This window comes from Apodemus sylvaticus, chromosome 14 (genome assembly GCF_947179515.1).
Source record: "Apodemus sylvaticus chromosome 14, mApoSyl1.1, whole genome shotgun sequence".
Lineage (NCBI taxonomy): Eukaryota > Metazoa > Chordata > Mammalia > Rodentia > Muridae > Apodemus > Apodemus sylvaticus.
In genome coordinates this window covers 27,111,636-27,133,101 of record NC_067485.1, presented here as the reverse complement: position 1 = coordinate 27,133,101, position 21,466 = coordinate 27,111,636, and the positions used below count along the sequence as shown (strand labels likewise).

The window sequence follows — 21,466 nt, the reverse complement described above, 5'->3', positions numbered from 1 at the left end:
AAACACAAAGGCTGAACATATTATCTACGCCTCAGTAACATTCATGGAAAGGTAAAGTGAGCAAAATAAAGAAACAACAGAAGCAAAATATTCTACAGACGACCATTTGAAAATAACAAAACCCACACTTTTCAACAATGCATTAGGTGATGCTATAGACTAAGGAAACGTATGTTCCCCATGCCCGTCGGAGGACAGAAACTGTGGTCCTTAATTATGCTCATTTTTCCCGTTGGGTTAATGATCTCCTAAAAGAAACAGAAGAGGAAAAAAATAACAATTGATGATTGCTGATATCTGCTATTCATTTAGGGTAACTGTCTTAAAGCTCGTTAAGAATACATTTAAGTGAAGTTTAACTCATTGTTTTGCTTTTGCTTCCAATAAGATGCACTATTACTAACCGAGTGTAGCAACAAATAAAGCAGAGAATTATCCTTGCTCTCATTGGGTTTAAATTTTCGTGAGACCTTCTCAAACAGAAGTGTCAGGCCAACACCACTTTAAGGCAGTTAAGCCCATGGATACTCAACATGAAGATGCTGTGGTATCTTTTCAGCTGAATTTGCTTCGTCCCCTTGACCTAATAATTAAATGAAATACAGCTGCAGATACAAACATCTACATTCATATAAATGTCTTTCTGCTCAGATTATTTTGTTCAGATACATGCTTACTACATAAGTTAATTTGACATATCTACATCATCCAGGGGTTGGTCTCACCTTCTACATGCACAATGAAGACCGGGATCCAGCCTCACCCTGCTAACTTCCTCACATCTCTTTCGAGCAGAAAATCTCTGTTGAGCCTCTGCATTTCATCCCCACCTCTGTTCTAATTTCTGTTAATAGAAGGATACAGTTGAAAACGTTCTGTTTGAGGTAGTGCATGTGCATGTGCATGTGCATGTGCTGATAGGAAGAACAAACGTTCATGGTCTGTATACACAGCTGTCATGTCACTGTGGACATGCACGTCTGGTTAGTCAGGGATATCAGTAGGGAGAGTGGTAGTAGCAGAAGACAGCGAGGATGGCAGTGGCAGGCAGGGATACGTAAGTATCTGCAAGAAGAATCCACTCGCCTACAAAGAGCAGATACAATGATTTCAACTACAGTTAAGTGTGTATTTATTAGCTTCTGTGCAAGACTAAGAATATCTCCTAGTTTCTTCATAGTTGAGATATATTGGCAGAGATATGAACATATGTTATCTGGCCTTCAATCATAGCCATTGAGGCTAAGTATTACAGTGTCTATGGGCCTGTCAGCAGAGGGAGTGCTAAGTGTAATCCTTACTGTAAATGTCTTATGTGAGAATGTTGACATGCTAGCAAGACAATAACTGGAACAGGGACTGGAAAAAAAAGCCAGCAGAATCAGATACATATACATGGTTTCTCATTATAAGTACCAATCTTGACCTTTCTAAATTGCCTTGTATTCTGTTTGGAAGATGTACTTTTAATTTATCAACCTTCCTTATAGATGCCAAGGAAGGGCACAGGGCTAGATACCCACTGCACTCATTACTGTATGATGAAGTCAAGGATTCCTAATAGTACACGTTTATTATGATCTATAAACCTTTGGGTAGGTCACTATCATGTGATGATAAACCCCAGTCCAAACCTTCAGCTGAAATAGAAAATGAGAAAAGAATACAGGAAGAAGAAAAAAGATTGTATAAGGAATAAAAAGGAAGGATGCTGCTTGATCAATTTTGAAAGATGAAGTAAATTCCAAAAGCCCCAATCCAAGTCAGCCAGATGGGGCATGGCTACTGTTGTCCTAGAATATAAAATATAAACTCTTCAAATAAACTCACTTATGAGACTTGGAATATTTGTTGTTGATATTTAATTTTCCTCCTTAAAGTTCCTTTCATGGAAATAGTGTCAAATTTCTCAGATGAAAATTTTTTTTCAGTGAAAAAACTCAGGGAGAGGGACTTTTTAAGGCATGTTTAATCAACATCCTGTAGATACTTTTCTTATTCTGACTACACAAAAAACAAACAAATGGAAACACCAAGAGAAACAAAAGCCATTGCCACATATACTGTCAACATCATCCCATCTATCCTTAAAGCTCAAAGTCCAGCATCTCCTTCTGTGTCAGCAACCACCATCCATGGTCTTCTCTCATGGAGTGTGCACCATAAGGTATGAGAGAGAAAGTTGAACTTCACCCTCTTACTGGGAAACTGTGGAAATAAGAAGAACTTTGGGGTTTCTTCTGGGTGAGTATAATCATGGATAGCGATGACCCAATGCTCAATTAAGAGAGAAAAATACCTTTTTATGTCCACAGAGACTTCTTTCTCTTGGGAAGAAGCAAAAATTTCTCTCTGTACAGTGTCCATTTCTCTTATGTGCTTCTCAACAGCAGTGATCACTTCACTGGGGACAAACTTCAAGGCACTGATGTCACCAAACACCTGAGGGTATTGATAAAATGAATAAATACTTCAATAGAATGGCAAAGGGCACTATCTATTTCTTCCATTATCCTCTGGAGGAAGGAAGCTGGAGCTTGGAAAACCCTAAGTGGATACTGTTGTCCTAACCAAAAGCTCATGGTTTACATCTCACAGTCCAGTCCATTTATAACCTTTGCAACAATTTTATAATGGCCCTACAAAGAATACAGAGAAACAGGAACCAGGCAGAATACATATAAAGAGTGAATTTTTTAATCTTCTGAAACCAAAGCTGTATATATCAAAAACAAAAACAGTCTTGAGGGCTGGGGCATTAGCTCAATAGTCGAGAGTACTTTTTTCTTGCAGAAAATCCAGGTTCTGTTTCAAGTATCTACATATAATGATGTGTTGGTTTAATCCACATTTAATGATGCATTGTATAGACAACAGTGACTATAGTTCAAGCGGATCTGATACCCTCTTCTGGCATTCATGTGCACTGCATGCATACAGTGCATATACAAGCACACACACACACACACACACACACAGCCAAACCTAAGCTCCCATCTTTGGCCTCTAATATCTTTTCTAAGGATGGGTGTTATGGCACATGCCTGTGGTCCAGCACTCAGGACTAGGATGATGGGAGTTGGAGGAGATCCTGGTCTACCCAGTGAGTCCATGTCTCAGAAAAGATAAAGCAAGAAACAATAATTTTAAAGACCAGCATTTGCTTTTGTCAAATGTACATATATATATATATATATATATATATATATATATATATATATATATATATATAAAAACCCTAACTCTGTCTAAGGAACAGAGGCTATATTCCTGTGGTAGGGAAGTTGTCCTTGGAAACATTTTTGTAGCAGAAGACTGGACTGATCCTTCAACAGAACTCCCAGATACACAGTTTAGGTTTATAGCTTACTATCATAGTCACCAAGGTTCCTGACTTCATATGTATCCTGTATTTTGAATGTATCTTGTACTTCCAAGCATTATGCTGAAGGCTCGTATTCCCCCAAAGTTGACCTCTTTATGGAAAGCTGGTCCGCTGAAACAAGGCAGGGAACCACAACTGTAGATCAAATGGGCAACGTGAATGAATTTCTCTGGATAGCATAGAGGATATCTACTCTCAGACAAGCTCTTCTTTGGTAGCAGGAACTATTTTCTCTCTCTAGAATAATTCTTCCATCCTCTAATGAGCTCATACATCATGCAGCTAGCCAGTCATTATGCCTCTGTCCAGGGTAGGCAAATGGGAGGGAGGATGATTGAAATACCAGGAAGAGAAATGTTTCTTCTTAGAGTGAGCCTTAGGAAGGAGAAACGATGGGGTGATGTAGCACACGAAGAAAACATTTTCAGCCCGAACAGATTAAAAAGAGAAGGGATTTTACTTTGGCATCCAGATTTAGCCAATCCATCAAATAGCTATGGCAGTTCCACGGCAGTTCCACTTTTATTTAACTTAATAAGTTCTCTCACGACTAAGAAGATACAGATTAGATATTTGGCCCTCTCCATGCTGTGATTTTCCTGTCTTCCTTTCCCTTCACTTTCTACCAATCTTTCTTATTAATTAATTAAGTAAGTAAGTAAGTAATTTATCTGATTGGCTGGTTGGGTGGTTGGTGGGTTGGTTGGTTTTTCAAAACAGGGTTTCTCTTTGTAGTCCTAAACTTACTTTGCAGACTAGGCTAATCATGAACTCAGAGATTCACCTGCTTCTGCCTCCCAAATGCTGGAATAACTGCATGGCACCTGTGATTTTTCTTATCCTGTGTTATAAGCTACAGCCCTCACTTCACAGAGAGTAAAGAACAGTTTCCTTTAAGTTACACGTGCATATGTATGTGATGTGCATGTGTGTCTGCCTGTAATCCCAGCACTTGGTAGACAAAGATAGGTGCTCGCTGGAGCAAGGGGACTAGGTAAACTAGGTAAATTGGCAAGCTCTGGGCTCAAGTGAGAAACCCTGCTTCAATGTATAAGAAGAGAAACTAGAGAAGACACCTTATTTCAACTCTGGTCTCCAAGCACATGTGCCCACACACTGGGGTCACAGTATTAGGAAGGTTGGAAAGACGTGGTGGTGGTGGTGATGGTGGTAGTGACATTGTTTCCGGATGGTAGTAGTGACATTGTTTCCTGCAGGTTTAAAACCTCTGCCTCCTATCTGGATAATCCCTATTTGGACTCATAGATCAGAAACTGTAGATTTTTGGTTATCCACATTCTTCCAATTGTCCCTGACAACTGCAAATGGTCTGGTAGCCCTTGTTACAGGTGCCAGGTAAAGTATCAAAATACACTTATATAAAGTGCTGGACATGTACACCTGAGATACTTAGTTGCCAGGTTTAATGAAGAGAGAATAAAAATGTAACGAACCAGGACCACACCTGCTAAAGAAACATTTTGGTGTCATTTCAGGACTAACTTAGCCTAAAGACACTTTGTTTTCCATTAGCTGCAATGTGACCACAGAGAGATCTTTGGCTGCTTTTAATTTGTATCGGTTGCTACAGTTAAATTAGTTCAAACAATTATCCTGACCAAAACGATGCAACAAATGCTATAGTTACATACATTCCTGTATCGATTCTGTAGACTAATAGGAAAAAATGTCTCCAGAAGACAAGCATATTATAAATAACACTTTAAAAATGTAGGAGAGAAAAAAAGCAAGCTGCAGAAATCGGCATCTTTAAACCTCAAAATGGGGACAGGGTGGACTTCGATACCATGATAGTTTGTATTTCAAATAGTATAATCTGATTGAGTTACAGAAAGGATAGTTTTCTGCTGTTATATAAACAAAACAAAACAAAACAAAACAAATCACCAAGAGGACCAAAATTCTGGTTAGCTATTTCCTTCTCTGCAGTTTTGGTTATATGTGTGCTCATATTTCTGTTATGCAGGTATGCATATAGGTACACATTCATTACACCCTCATGAACATCTATGCATTTCATATTCTTTGACCCAGTAAATCTACATTCAGGATGCACCTTTTAAAAATAACATGGGTCACTAGTAAAAATAATGAAAAACAGAACCCTAAATTTTATTCACCCATAAAAGTAACAGCCACAAAATATTGCAAAATTTTTCAGAATTAACTTTTCCAGAGGAAATCGTGTTCCAATCTAAGATGTGACAGAAGCTAAAGCCTCAGGGGCATTGACTTGGGATCCTACAGTCTGGTGTTAATGCTTGTGATGGTGAACTAATAAAATCCAGTCACAGATACCTCCTCAGGACCACCAAGCAGTGTCTAAGGGCTCTTGCGGACACATAGACTATTTTTCAATGGGACAGCATGACAGTCCACTCCACCCAAGCTCCTTCTGTCTTTTGCTCAAAGCAGGACTGGTCCTCCTTGGTAGAAAGAAGTGTCTGTATGTCTTACAGAATTACTGACTAAGCAGTCTTTGGAGGGAGTTAGCTAAGTGCTTGCTGGTAGAAGTAGGTATATCCCCAAATCTGAACTGGAAAAACAAAGTTGACATTTATGATGGAGTCCTTGGGATGAATTATTTTAAAAATGCCCATAACATGTGATACTGGTAAAGCATCAAAAGATGTTAGAATCAGAGGTGAGAAGTAAGAATTAAATAAAAAAAGGTACTCTGCACATGAATTTTAATTTCATTTTTCAACTGAATATAGGACTTCTGTATCCTAAAACCCAGTTCACTGTCTATAGGAAAATGGCAGTGTTTGGAGCCCAGGTAATGATGGTTCTACAAGCTGGAATTCAGTAGCTACTTGTAGCACAGAAATTCAAAGAGGATGTTCAAATTAGGTTAAATCATAAATCTGAGAATCTGGAAATAATATGATACTCTCTATGTCACAGGTGGAATCAACATGACTTTAGAAGAAGAGTTTGCATTGTGATGAAGTAAAGCACTCAAGTGACCGAAAAAAGGACAAACCCTTGCCCCTCACTCTCTGAGGTGAGCAGAGGTGGCTCATGGTAGAGGTGACTGGGCTCACAATCACAGCTGCCAGTATTAAAAGCCACAGTCCTTTCCCTATTTGCAAAAGTACATTCTTCTTGGTTGGGAAATATTCAAGGTTCTTAAGATTAAATATCTGAATATTGTTTCTGAAGGAGCAGCTGTCGCCTTAAATCTAAAGTCTAGTTTGTTTACTGGCTGTATTTAAATCCTTTAGAAAATGACACAAAATAGCAATAAAATCATTGTAAGTATTCTACAGGGGAATATAAATGCCCCTTGGTTACACTGTACATATCTTTATACATAATTCTAGTTTATTTTCCTCGTGATTATGTTAAATATGTAAAAAGCCTTTTCTCATAAAGGTAAAACCGCTAGATGTTTCCACGTTGTAATTCAGCATTAGTGTCAAGATTGCTTCAGAAAATAAGCCACTGTGACTATTTCATTCCTTTTAAGTGTCACTCGTCATACTGGATGTGATTTTGTGCATAAAATAAACTTATATGATTTTATATCACTGTTTGGGAACCGTATGTAATGCTAAATATAATTCAGAAGATACATCCATAAAGCTAACTGAGGCAAAGCAACTGAGATTTTTTTTCATAGAAGGCTTTTTATGTGGTTTTATATTGTCATTAAATAATTATTTCAGACAATTACGGAAAAAATCTGTTCTGTCAGGGAAGATCAAGGAACTAATATTTATTAATCTTTAAAGAGAAATGATATGTCTGTAGCTAGTTCTTAGTTTAATATTGGCACAATTGCAAAATGCATAAAATATTGGATAATATCTCTACATACAAATATAAGAAGATATAATTATATTTGGGGCTGTCTTTTTGCCTTTATTCAAAAGTGAATCTTTTGATCCTTCAAGAAATTTGAATCAGGCAACCTTGTCAAGTGGAGTAAGATAAAAACTGCACATTCTGAAAACATTCATTTTTAAATAGTAACTTTCTTATTTATGAATTTCAAGTTTACTTATAATATTATTTCACAGAGATTTCTCTAGTAATTTAATGAACAAAGATTAGTAATTTAATAGAAGTGTATACTTTTTCCTTTTGTTCTCCTGAATATCTTTTACTAAATCCAGGCCAGTTGGGAAAGATAAACATATTTTTAAAAGAATGTGCTTTAATCAACTTAAGGCATTTAATATTTTTAAACGGTGTACTACAGATTTAGTTTCTAACCTGTATAGTGCTTATATTAAACATTTAGCCCCATATTTTAATTCTTATATTAAGGCTACTTTGGACTGTTTCAAAACAGTTTTAATATGCCTATTAAAATAATTCTTATGATTTAGAATCCAGGTAAGTCTTCCTTTTCAATATAATAAGCATACATCTATATTTTGGTAGACACAAATACAATAGTAGAACAATTATTTACTATAGATTTTATAATTTCGGATGACTTGGAAATTCAAAAGAAATCTAATATTGTGCTTATGTATTCAGTAGATTTTTTTTTACTAAGTTTGAATTATTTTTTCTTATAGGCATAAATTGAAAGTATAGAATTTATAAATTAGAGAAATTTCTGAAGACTGATTGCCCCAAAATGTGAATACCAACAAAGCAGAGACACAGCATAGGATTGAGCAATGCCAGTTATTTATGAAAAATCGGCAGCATATTTAAAAATCATTCTAGATGCCACAAGTCCAAGTTTATATACAGTAAATGGAATCAAAATAAAGAAAGTATTATGACTATAGTAAGGACAGCCTGGCCCATAGAATTATTCTTACCTGGTGATTGAAACACCTTTTTGAAAAATAAATGGCTGCACTACTTAAAAGATGTCTACAGGCTAAGGGATGCCTTCAAATCTTGCACAAAAATAAACCTGTATAGTTTTCCCAGTGTTACCAACACCTATAAAAAATATACCAGAAAGGGAAATCTGAAGTGAAGGCTGTCTTGGCATCTTGTGGAAGACTCCTGACTCAATTACTGGGGAGAAAGAAAAGCACTATTTTGATAGGGATATGTAGGTAGCATATGTTTCCCAGGTATTATTCTGAGGAGTGTTAAATTCATATTTATCTAAATAATTGGTAAATATATCTGCCTAAGACTTTTCATTCTTGTCTGTCAGGACAACATATCATGAGAAACATTATATTCTAATACCCACCTGATAATAGCATTCTATTTAGCTCTTATAGTCTATTCTTTACTATCTTGCTCATAACGGTGCTTAAGTTTTAGACAGAAGTGCATGACAACACGTTACAGCTTAGTTAAAGGAGATAATCTGTCTTCGTGAAAGGAAAAGGCAAAAATGCATTAAGGACCTTATTTTTTTAAAAAAAAAATCAATAGAAATTGCAATTATTAAGTTTGAATCTGGAAGCCAGCAATACAGGATAGTAGTATAGTTGACATTCATAGCAGCATTTTGTTCAAAGCCACTACTTCTGCTCCCAAGGTTTTCTTTCAGTGTGTATTGTCGGTATTGTTGCAAAAGCACAACGGGCTCAAAAGACAGGCCCTGTCTTCCTGTACAGGTGTTGCGCACAAAAGGCCAAAGGCTCTAAATTTGAGGGGCAGAAAATGCTTCTTTCTTCTACTTTTGTGTGAGTTCATTGTAATATAATAATCTTCATGGCCACCTAAATCTATGCAGAATAGGAAACACAAGATCAGCTCCCCCTCCATTCCCCCCCCCATTTCCCCTAGCAATATCTTTCAACAAAAGAAGAAGCTAATGGGGCAATTTTCTTCCTGAACATGCAAAATACCAACAATTTTCTTCAGCTTCAGGAATGTTGTCTACAGACCCGCATGTTCCTAGATTTTCTTAGTGATTCCTTCCCCTCATTAAAAACATTTTCGCCTCTCTGTCAGGCAAGCACACCCACTTCTCTCCCACAGGGTGCGGGAGACAGGTTGATATTTGTAAAACATAGACACGAAAATGATAAATACTTTGGATTATCATATCTGAAAGAAATTAAAATCATATAATTCAAAAAGAAAAACTAATGCTTTGGAACCTTCATTCTACAATTCATTGGATTCAAGGACAGACTTCCCGAAAGCCTTCAGTCCAAGCCTCCCTTCTGCTGTCTGCTCCGGGCTTCTCTGTACATAGCTTTGCACTGTGGGTCCCGGGTTTCCTGTTCATCAAAACACCCACAGCTGAGTAAAACCCATCTAATCATAAAATTGAGTTTGGGTTTTCTTCCCTCCTTCCTTCTCCTGCTGTTTTCTATCAGCAGAATGCTAATACTAATTGGTTAATCTGTTATTTAGGCAAGTATTAATATTCTCATTTTGCAGGCAAAAAATCAGGCTTCCTGCTGCGTATCCCCTGGCCCTGGGTAAGGAGCTCTTCAGATGGGAGATTCAAAGTAGGTGAGGTTGGTCTCCGGAGACCCGAGCTGCTTGCCGGAAGCCTCTAGGAGGGCTGAGCTGGGCCTCCTTAGATCGCCGAGTTCCTGGCTCCCAGTTCTCCACTCAGACCACCAGGCGACATCGCCTCTAATGACAAAAATCCATTTTCCCATTCCACCCTAACCAATGCTCCAAGGACTTTCTTAATTGCGACTGCTACCCTGGGAACAGGAAGCTTATTTGTAACTTGATGAATCTCCACCAGGCTCGCCTGGGTTTCTAGGTTTTGCGGAACTAAAAAACTTTTACAGTAACTTTGTGCTGACTGTATCTGAAGATCACACTACTTCTGGAACAAAGAGATGAAACGTTACTCAGTAGAAACCCAATAAAATACACCTAGTCCAGACAGGCTGATAAAAATAGGATAGTGAGAAGGTGCTCAAAGAGAGGCACGCAGGACAGCTAAAGACTGCTGATGTGTGGTGCAAGCCTGGGGGAGGAGCTACAAACACGGTTTCAATAGAAAGTCCAGTTCTGACCTCTTTTGTGCAAAAATTGTTCTTTTTAAAACGAATATCTTCCCACATAAATAGACTTAAAGGTAACTGTTTCTACGCCAAGAGGCTAAGGTTTAATTGGGACTTATTTTTTTTAATGGGAAAAGATTAATATCTGCTTTGTACTTCTTATCAGATTTAGGAGAAGCTTAGAGTCACACTACTACTCAAATGATAGTTTTGTCAATACAAAGGGGACCTGGGCTACCAGAGAAGACTCTCCTTCAGGAATCCACAATAAAACCTTAGAGGGTAAAGTTCAAGTTTCAGGGGGCTGGGGGGAGACCAAATTTCATCTCTTTCAATTTGAACTATCATGTCTGGTTTGTAAATGAATTAGGCTCAGACTCTGAGGACATATTCTTTCATTATGCAGGTTATCTGACCAGAGTCTGGCCTAAATGTATTCACATCTGTAAGTAGGTCTACACCCTGTGTTGGCTCAGGCTTCCCAAAGGGATACAATGATAAGGACCCCACAGAATGGTAGGCCCATCAGAAGCACAGTTGAGAATTTATGTTCAGTAAAACTTGATTTTTATAAATGTATACATGTACACATACACATACATATACACACACATATACATACACATACATATACACACACACATACACATATACATATGTATTTGAGTACCAGTTCAGTATCTAACACAGAGACAGCAACTCAGGACATGTCCCTGGCTGTTTAGGAACCACCACTTTAAAAGCTTAAGAGACTTTTTCTAAGCCTGAACTGTAATCTACCTACCTGTTTGCTGATATTTGACATTTCCTTATATTTTTAAAATTATAAATTCTGTTCTTTGTTATGACTCCAAAGGACCAGGTTCAAATTCTTTTCAATTTCAGGCTTTATAGTTCTCAGGCTCAATAGCAGAGCAAGGAGGAGGCCTGGAGCTGTAGGCTAGGGTATTTCTGGAGAGGATGGAAGAAAGAAAAGAAAGTAAGAAAGATGGGAATGGAGAGAGAGAAGAGGCAGGGGGAAAGAGAGGGGGGCTGAAGGAGGAAGAAGAAGGGAAGGGAAGAAAGTGAGACAGTGAGAGGAAAGAAGGAAGGAGGGAGAGAGGGAGGGAGGGAGAAAGGGGAGGAGGGAGAGAGGGAAGGAAGGAGAGAGGGAAGGAGGGAGAGAGAGGGAAGGAGGGAGAGAGGGGAGGAGGGAGAGGGGAGGAGAAAGAGAGGGGAGGAGGGAGAGAGGGAAGAAGGGAGAGAGGGGAGGAGGGAGGGGAGGAGGGAGAGAGGGAAGGAAGGAGAGAGGGGAGGAGGAAGAGAGGGAAGGAGGGAGAGAGAGGGAAGGAGGGAGAGAGGGGAGGAGGGAGAAAGGGGAGGAGGAAGAGAGGGGAGGAGGGAGAGAGGGAAGAAGGGAGAGAGGGGAGGAGGGAGAGAGGGGAGGAGGGAGAGAGGGAAGGAGGGAGAGAGAAGAGGAGGGAGAGAGGGGAGGAGTGAGGGAGAGAGGGAAGGAGGGAGAGAGAAGAGGAGGGAGAGAGAAGAGGAGGGAGAGAGGGGAGGAGGGAGAGAGAGGAGGAGGGAGAGAGGGGAGGAGGGAGAGAGGGAAGAAGGGAGAGAGGGAAGGAGGGAGAGAGAGGGAAGGAGGGAGAGAGAGGGAAGGAGGGAGAGAGGGAAGGAGGGAGAGAGAAGGAAGGAGGGAGAGAGGGGAGGAGGGAGAGAGGGGAGGAGGGAGAGAGGGGAGGAGGGAGAGAGGGGAAGAGGGAAGGGTTCATAGTAGGCTGCATTATCTCCCTATGAGGTCAGAAGAGAGATAAAGAGGCTGGGGAAAGAGAGACAGAGCTGGTCAGGGACTGCAAGGAAGTGCGCCTTCTCCTCAGTGAGCCGGGGATTCATTCTATCCCCTAGAGCTCCCAAACTCTTCCTGGAATTTATGCAAGAGATACAGAGTGAAAGCCAGCACCGCTGAAAGCATCAACCCCCCCCCCCCCCAAAAAAAAATCCAAGGACAGGCGTTTCTGGGTGGGAAGAACAGCAGAGGACACGATGGAGGGAAGCCTGACTGGGTGGATCAAGTACACACAGAAGAGAGGGCCGGGCCCAGTGCACACTCTGTGACCTCAATGAACAATGGGGGAGGGGGTCCTGCTTGCTGGGGTTTCATTTGTGCAAAAGAACTACCAATTACCCACTTGTGTGCCTACCACTTCTCATTGTAATAGGCAGGCTATGAAAGGAACAGAAAAAGGAAGGAGAACCAGATGGTGGGACCATCCACCACCCAGTCCTTCTGGAAGCTTGCTTAGCTTGTTTTTAGTGTAATATTATCAATATTTGTAGGGATGCTTGCAAGGGTGATTGCATTTAATTGTACAAGATCCGTAATCCTTTGCGATCCTTATTGTACCGTTTGAAACAGAGCTAAAAAGTACTTTGCAGATGTTATCTCATTAATCTACGCCAAATCCCCGTGAGCCAGGTAACATAAGTATGCATAACCCAGTTTTACAGATCAGGAAATAGGCAGCGTAGTGAGAAATGAGTAAGCCAAGGTTATGGAGGGAAAGAATGAGGGAGAGGGAACAGAGGGCCCTGGTGGCGGTTGTGCTCAGGGGACCGGGACATCTCCCGCCTGGCATTCCAGCCAGGTGATAGAAGAAGCCTGACACTACAGAGCAGAAAAAACACTACCTTTGCACCCCTCCCCCAGTTCATGCCATTTCAGCGCCGTAGTAAGCGCATATTTAAACACACTTCTGCAAATTTAAAAAGTGAAGTCACATTAGTTCATTCTGTTAAAAAAGAAAAAAAAAGACTCCACAGTAATGTCTCAGAAGCCAAGACAGATCAAGCAGAAGAGCTGAGAGCAGAGGGACTCGAACGATCACATTGGGCACATCGGATCCAGTGGGTACCAGCTCGCTTGCTGCCTGCCTTACTGAAATCCACTCATGACCAACTTCCCTGTCATGGCCGGGAAGGGAAGAGGGCTGGCTTCCCGGAGAACTTCCCTGCGATTCTCTCAGGAGTGTGCCTATGAGGTTCCTCAAGTTCATATCTTACTAGATCCTATTGCATGACTGGGCTTGGGACAATTTGAAATTTCTTCCAAGATATGATAGGGTTTTGTTTTTCTTGTTTGTTTGACTTTTTTTTTCCCCAACAGTTTTAAAGCGAAGAGTCCTGGTGAGATTCGAAGGTGTGCTGCGGGACAGACGGATTCGGTGACGCGCAGGCTGCATGACTGTGGGCTTTTCCTCTCTTGCCTTCATCTCCATCCCGATATCTCCCCAGACTCCCCTTAAAGCAATACCTACGTGAATGCAGTGCACCCCGGAATGGACAACACTGTAAATGTGGATTCTGTGAATCTGACATAACCTGAGTTTTTAAAATTCAAAATCAATCTTCTGAAAAGGTAACACATTTTTAGGAGAAATCATAGATTTGAGCTTGTTTCCAGAAATGGTTTCAAAATATTCCTCAAGATTTAGAGATGGGGTATTTTTCTGGATTTTTATAACTTTCCTTCAGAGAGCGATGAAACACCAGCAAGTCTTTCCTTTTGTGGATTCGAGCGAAGGACTGGGCTCATCTGAAGCAAGGACTCACAGAGTCCTTCCATCAGCCCACTGATGTTTGTAAGTATTACCTAACCAAATCTGTTGCAGCTAGAATTCTTAATTACACCCTTTTATCTTTCCGAGTATGTCTCCCCTAGTGGGGTTATAAACAGAAATTTTCATTATCTGTATGTTATGTCCTTGTGTAAGCAAAGACTAAAATGCATCTCTAAACCTGTTACAATATTACAAATACTAGTTAGCATATATGTGCCCAAGGATGCTGACGTGTTTGACATCAAGCTTAAGCCCAACATTTAAGCATGCATATATGTGTGTGTGTGTGTGTGTGTGTGTGTGTGTATAAAATGAACTATAACATACAGAACATTTGTCTCCAGGTATTTCTGTAATACATACCTCAATGATGGCGCCATCCGGGAGCCTGAGAAAATGGCGATACAACTCTTGAAACCCATTGGGGTAAACAGTGTATACTGATATGTGGGAAGTAACACCTCTCGGACCAACTGCAGACTCAAAACTTTCATCCTGACGGTGGGGGTCACAGCTGGAGACATTGGACTCGATGTCACGGCTTTTACAGATGTAATCATGCACTGCCACCTAGTGAGACCCCAAGAGCCCCCCCCCAAGCTCCCCATACCCAGAGGGGGGGAAAACAAAAAAGGTAATTAAGATTTTTCAAGGACATAGCCAATTTTACACGAATTTACAATAAATCTGAAATTCTGCTGTCTGCAGTGCCGGCACTACAAGCCATGCGCCATGTGCGTTTTCCTGACATATATCTAAATAGCGAAGACAGACAAATCCCTGGTGTGTGCTCCACAAAGTTAATTCTACACAGATGAAGCTGTAATTGGCTTCCATATTAACCCAAGGCAGGAAGATCAAGCAGGCTGGGAGAATGACGGTGTAGATTGGAAAACAAAAATGTTTAGCAAAGGTTTTATGAACGGGTGTGCTTGTTTTCTTACTTGAGAGGAAGGCTTTCTCTTTTCACTTGTCTGGGCGGCAATGTCTGTGTCAGATTTCTCAGATCACTAAATCAATGGGCCAGCGATAGTCCACAGACATTCCCTGTAGTACACAGGGCGACTTTTGTATAGGGTACACGCTGACTACTAAGTTTCTTCCTGGTAATCCTGGAACTTTGGACTTATTGGATTTTATTTTTAATAAGGTTTCTCAGGTGACAAATTCATTGTCTAGTATGACACACCCTGGGTATTATATTAGAGTTAAATTAGGTTAACTGAATAATAATGCAGTTGAGAAGATGCACTTGTATACTGTCAAATGAAAATTTGACTTTGCCACCTTAAATCTTGTGTGTGACTAATAAAACTTCTGGTTTCCTTTTCTGTTGGTTTTGTTGTTTTGTTTTAAAGAATTATTATGATCACATGATAATTATATCCAGTATTTATATGTCTAGTATATTCTAAGGTGCCTTTCATTACCAGAAAGGGACAGGAATTAAAAACTGTAATATAAAATGCTGTTTATAATCAGTGTTATATCCACAAATATGTTTATGTGAAGACTAGCATATGGGGTTATGGTGAGTCTTATATTTTCTGTATTATTTGAAGGTAAATAACAAGCAATTCTTATTACTTCTAATGTAAAAAAGTAAAATTAGCCATTAAATATCAACTTTTGCACTTAAGTTAGAAATAGTTTATCCAATATTCACTTTAAAGTAAGAAGAAAAAATATATATTTGTTACTGAGTTTAATTGTTTTAAATGGTTCAGTAGAAACTATTCAGACCAAAGGAAAGTAAAAGTTATTAATTTTCAGAAAACAAAAAGAAAGAAAGAAAATTTGACTTTGCCACCTTATATCTTGTGCATAGCTAATAAAATTTCTGATTTCCTTTTTTGTTTGTTTTGTTTTGTTTTTTTGTTTTTCTCTTCAATTCCTGAGCCATGTTGGCACTATCTACCACTCCCCATTTTCACATTCCAAGACCTCCATATTTTTAGAACTTAGCAGAGTTTTCTGTGGATCCTTTCTGCACTAGCATTTTCTTTCCAAAGAAAGAAAATGTTCATCTAGTAACTCATAAGGCCCATTTCAAACACAAAGCCAATGCTAACTTCTCCTAAGCAACTGTTTAAGAGTACCACAAATATCCAAGAACATGGAAAGATATAATAATAATATGAAAGAAAATTCTGCCCCAAAACTAGTTAATGCAATTCTGAAACTGAGAATAAACTTGTAAAATTTTAGCCAGTGAGAAATATTTTGCCTTGGGGGCAAAAAGGTGTAATTAAAATATGGGTGAGCAGAAGATGAAGTCGTAAAGTTTGTGAAAGTATTTGAAGGACTGAAAAGACAAGGAACATAAGGGATTAAAAACAGAGGTTTTGAATCAATATAAGTAATGCTTAAGAAACCCAGTTTTGCAGGAATTTGCAGGAACATACGCACATGCTAACTTTACAAAGTTTGACTATGACAAGTGCATACAATGGACTTTTCTTCCAGATAAAGACCAAATTTTCTTTCTTTTATAAGCAATGAATGTAATTGTCTATTGAAAGGGTGAAGAAAATGTGCTATACAGACTACATGAAATAATATGAAGCTATAAAATGGTAAAACATCCTGTTTCTTTTTTTAATCAACATGGACCATGAAGATGTTTAATGAGGTGAGCCAGAATTAAGGAGGCATGGGGTCATTGATTCATGGCATCTAATAAAGGCTGACATGTCATAGCTGCAGAGAGAAGAAGACTCCTGGTTGCCAGATGAGCTAAGAGAGAGAGGCTCATCAACAGGTAAGGAGTTAGCCAGAATGCTAGGGAAAATTAAGGCCCAGTAGGGTGAAACTAGTTTTAATATGATGAATATCTCAAACAAGGGAAAATGATAAGTGTTTGAAATGACTGATCAGCTAAGTACCTTGACTTGACAATTACATAATATCTATATATTTTGAAACATTAGGTAATGTTCGCTTCTCAACATGTGTGATCATTATTGCTTCTATTACGAATGCCAGTGAAATAGTCTTGATGGGATTGTCTTGGGCACAGACACTGCACAGGTGCTTCCAGTGGTGGTCTGGTACTGATAAAGATACTGAGAGGCAAAAGTGCACAGGAAAGGGTTCTGCGATGTTGTTATATGAATATGTGAAGTCAGAAGGACATTAGGTGTGGTAAAGTCTCCAGAAACTTGAATAAGATAGCTTGAATGGCAGCTATAAACAGATTGCACTGACAGAAGCAAAGCCAAATGCAATGGGCTCACACCTCAGAGGATACGATGCTAATACACTTAGCCAAGAAAAAAGAGAGAAGAGAAATTGTATTAACCACAGTAGGTAAAAAGATTAATATCCTTTCCCAAACAAAAGAAGTCTGAAAATTGGAAAGCATATGCATGCATATGTACATACATACATACATACTTACATACATGCATATGCATGTATTCATATAGAAATTATGTTACCAAGCAGGCCCAGTTTAAGAATCCCCTTTAAGAAAGAAAGATGGTAGACATATTTATGGGCATGCTTACCTCAAGGTCAGGACCACAAATTTAAAAAGCTAAAGTGCTGAACAGGGATGTATCGGAACACGTTCAGCCTGAGCCATAAGTTGTACCTTACTACAGGGATTAATCGTAAAGGTGTCCACCTCACCTGGTGGTAACCAAGGTTACAGATCATAAAGCTGAAGTAATTAACTAACTTGTGGTAAAATCACAAAAGGATAGGCAGCACACGAGACCAGCTAGCAGGAAAAGAGGCTTTGTATCCATCATACCCAAAGTGGACATGTGACACTTCATAGGGAGAGTTGCAGATTGGATAGACATGGCTTCTCATCTCTGACATAGAGTCAGTCTGGAGAGGTAGAATGCTAACTAGATATGGGAATGAGGTTTCTAACAAGCAGTCAGGAAAGATATGAGGAAGGACAAAAATCAAATACTGGGCATATCTAAAGGAGAAATTTGTTAAACTGCACCAGAACTGTGGCCACAGTTATGGTAACACACACTGTTGTATACAATTAGTTCTAAATCAGCTGATAGCTTGCTGATGATATCACCCGACTATGTTTCCTGTTAGGTAACACGTGGAGTTCTTGTTTACTCAGGGAGTGTGGGCCCAGACTGAGATGGTGTGGGCAGTCTAGCTCGTGCACCCAGCTCCAGTTCAGGCTCTCCAGGGTCTCCCCTCCCCTTCAGAATTAACCTATTCCTGATGATTCCCAGAATTCAGATGGAAAATATTTCATTCCAAACCAGTGCAGAAAACAAGGAAAGGGATAAAAGTAGGTTTTTGCCATGTTCTGGAGTTTTAGAGACTTACCGTGCCTACCACAAAATATTAATGAGAGAAAGGTTATTGGGCACATTTGTGACTTTGAAAAATAGAGCCTTTGTATTTTGGAAATGCAAAATTAAACAAAACTACACTCCTCCCTTGGATAGCACTGCTTATTTCAAGAAGATGGGAAAACTGCAGCAGTTACTCTTGTTTGAGAAGCTGATTTCTTCCAAACTGTAAGTTTACTGTGGAGAGGGCATGCGCACACACACACACACACACACACACACACACACACACATACACACACACACACACACACACACACACACACACGCACACACGCACACACACACACCTTTTCACTTCAGTTTGCTTTCCCATCTTCCTTTCTTCTTTGGTCACAGGAATCTGAGGTATAAGAGGGAAGAGGCAACTTTGGCTGATACTGAAGTATGTCTAAGAAGAAAGTAGATAGTGAGGAACAGGTTGAAATATTAACATTATAAGTCAACATTATTTACTGTCCTGTCATCTAATAGATGATGTGTGTGTGCATGAGGGCAGGCAGAGGACTCCTTGGTTTCAACTCAGCTCTGTGCCCCACTGTTGACATAGACTACAACCCACCTGTCCAACAATTCACCCACCCAGGCATAGATTTGAACCCACCGAGTTCAGCATTTCGCTTCCCAACTGGACTCTGCAGCCTCACTCTCAAACCCTGACTCCTGTGGCTCCATCCCAGTGCTGTTCTGACTCCTTATCTCCTCAGCACAGCCAGTCAACCCATTTCTGCAAGTCTGAACTCCACTGTCACCTCTTCAACTTGTATTCTTTCTGAAAACCCTGTAGATGCATATAGATAGATACATACATTAGACGCACGCTGTATGATAAGAGAATCAATATCAGTAATAAAGATTTAATAATGATTTGGAAAAAGAAACTGCACTCAATTTGGCCAACTGATCAGGTAGATGGGATCATGTGCAAACCTCCGCTATTACTCATCCTTGCAAACTTATCATTTTTAAATAACTTCTGGCATTTTGAAAGGAGGCATGAAGTGTCTCCATTTCTCACATGGCATGATTATGACACTCGTGGAAGCAGAACAGAGTATTATGCTTGTTCTCATGTTTTAAATCAAGGCTGTTCCTAGAACTCAATGTCTCTATCCGCCCATATCTGGTTTAGCAAGAATACCCCTGTAGCTTGTATTTCTGATGTCTAATGCAAATCTCCTTTCTAACCAGGTAACAAAATAGTGTCCATCTTCCATAGAACCTAAAAGGGAGAAACTTTTATTTCCTCTGCACTATTTCCTATGGATAAATTTTAACTTTCTCAGACAGTTCCTAGGAGATATACTATACCAGGCCCCTGTGATCCTGACTGTTGTGATCATAAAAAGAGAAAGAGGCATAAGAATATGTTCCATGGTATGTGAGGAAGGAGGTGCCTCAGTGGGCCCATGACAAAGCAATCCTTCCCCCTGAGGGACCAGACACATGATCATATAGTATAGAATAAAGTTTATTTAGGGCATGGGGAGGGGAATTAAAGAGGTAGCAGAGGCAGAGAAAGAAAGAGAGGAGAGAGTAGAGAAGTAGAGGATGGCCATGACCACGTGGAGAGAGGGGGAAGGAAAGGAGGAAGGGAAGAGTCCAAGAGGGCAAGAGAGAACAAGAGAACAAGAGGATAAGAGAGAGAGAAGGGGCAAGCAACCCCTTTTATAGTGGACCAGACTTATTTGACTATTTCCAAGTAATTGTGGTTTGGGGCATACCTGGCTATTGCCAGGTCCCTGTGGGGTGGAGCTTAGACAGAATCCTAACACTGATCATAAAGAATCAGACTATATTTGAGCTCAGATAGCTCGGACTCTAAAACCCTCAAACCTGTGACTACCCTGTGATTCAATGTTTGATCACACCAGTGATGGACATACTGTTGTATTTTCTCTTTAATGTGCAGTCACAGGATGGGGACATGTTTAGACGTGTCTCTAGAGGCTTGGTTTTCCTTTCAGCTCAGTGCTTATCTGGATGATTCTGAATTTTCTATCCTGGGTCTTGGTGGGAACATCCTAACTTAAATGTCATATTCAAATGACCAATGTCCATCTTTCCCACAAAGACCCTATCAGGATTCTCAAGATTCTTTGAAGACGAACTAGGAAAGACACGAGACCACATTTCTCTCTGTGTCCAGGCTGTAGATGTCTACCAAAGCAGCTGTGCTCTTCCCCAGAACTTCCTGCTGGCAAGTCTTTGGAAGAATCAGGATACTAGAGGCAGCCAGAGAACAGATGGAATCATGGAGTCATCTCACCTTCCAAAACAGTGACAGAGACAGAGGGGGAAAGTCCAGAATGCCTTACAGAAATAGTTAAATGAACTGAGACAGACTCTTCCCACAGAAAAGAGTATTTCAGTTACCTGCTGCAGTATTAAGCTTTTTCACCAGGCTTGTGAAAACACCCTACCCTGCGGGTAATTGCTACAATCTTCTACCTTAAACCGAAGAACAGCCTCAAGCAATGAGGGATGCTTGGCTTTAAGACTTTGTAAAATCTCCCCAGGGTTAAGAAAGTAGGGCAAGGTAGAAAAAAAAATGTTTTATAACAGAGGAAAAATGGGAAGAACAGCTGATCAGAGGCAGATACAGAGGAGGAGAGAGATGAAGAAGTCATCTTTTTCCCCGTAGATTGTGCGGTTCTTTCCTGAGCAATCTGTCCATGAACACAATATTCTCTTGTCTTTTAAATCTGTGCCCTTACATTTAGTTGCTGAGAAACAAACTGTGTGGCAAACTGATCCTCGTGATATTTGCTATCCAGACCAAAAGCCTACACGTAAATATCTCCGATTAAATTTTATTTCAGGCCACTGAGGCAATCTAAATAGAAGACAGGAAGACCTGATGAGGCAAATGGCCCACAATGTAGACAGTCTTCTCTAGAGTGGGTGAGGGCCGGAAAGAGAGATAAAGAAGGACGCAGAGCACGAGTTTTCTCTGACCATAATTTTCTATACGTAATTTTGCCTTTTGTTTTTGTAATTAGCTTCTTGCCAAGATAAGTGACTTCTGTGATAAATTGGAGTCCACTCTATTTCTGTAAATCCATAGGGTCAGAATATGCTGTGTTATTCTACCCTAGTGTCACATAGTGTCACTGCGTATTCTCTCTCCTGTCATCTAAAATCCCTTTCATCAAACCAATCAAACATGTCTAGCATGGCGAGGGAAGCCCTGAGTGAGTTAACAAATCTAAGGAGACAAGA

At 39.9% G+C, this 21,466-nt stretch overlaps 1 protein-coding gene across 1 annotated transcript in view; it reads right to left on the bottom strand.

The window, feature by feature from the left end:
• Positions 1–220: 220 nt before the first annotated feature.
• LOC127664524 (uncharacterized) overlaps positions 221–21,466 on the bottom strand; it is a 288,099-nt gene continuing 266,853 nt past the window's right edge. Inside the window, 3 exon segments of the mRNA XM_052156600.1 lie at positions 221–248; positions 2,300–2,442; positions 14,274–14,480. Of these exon segments, the coding sequence (XP_052012560.1) occupies positions 221–248; positions 2,300–2,442; positions 14,274–14,480 (378 nt within the window).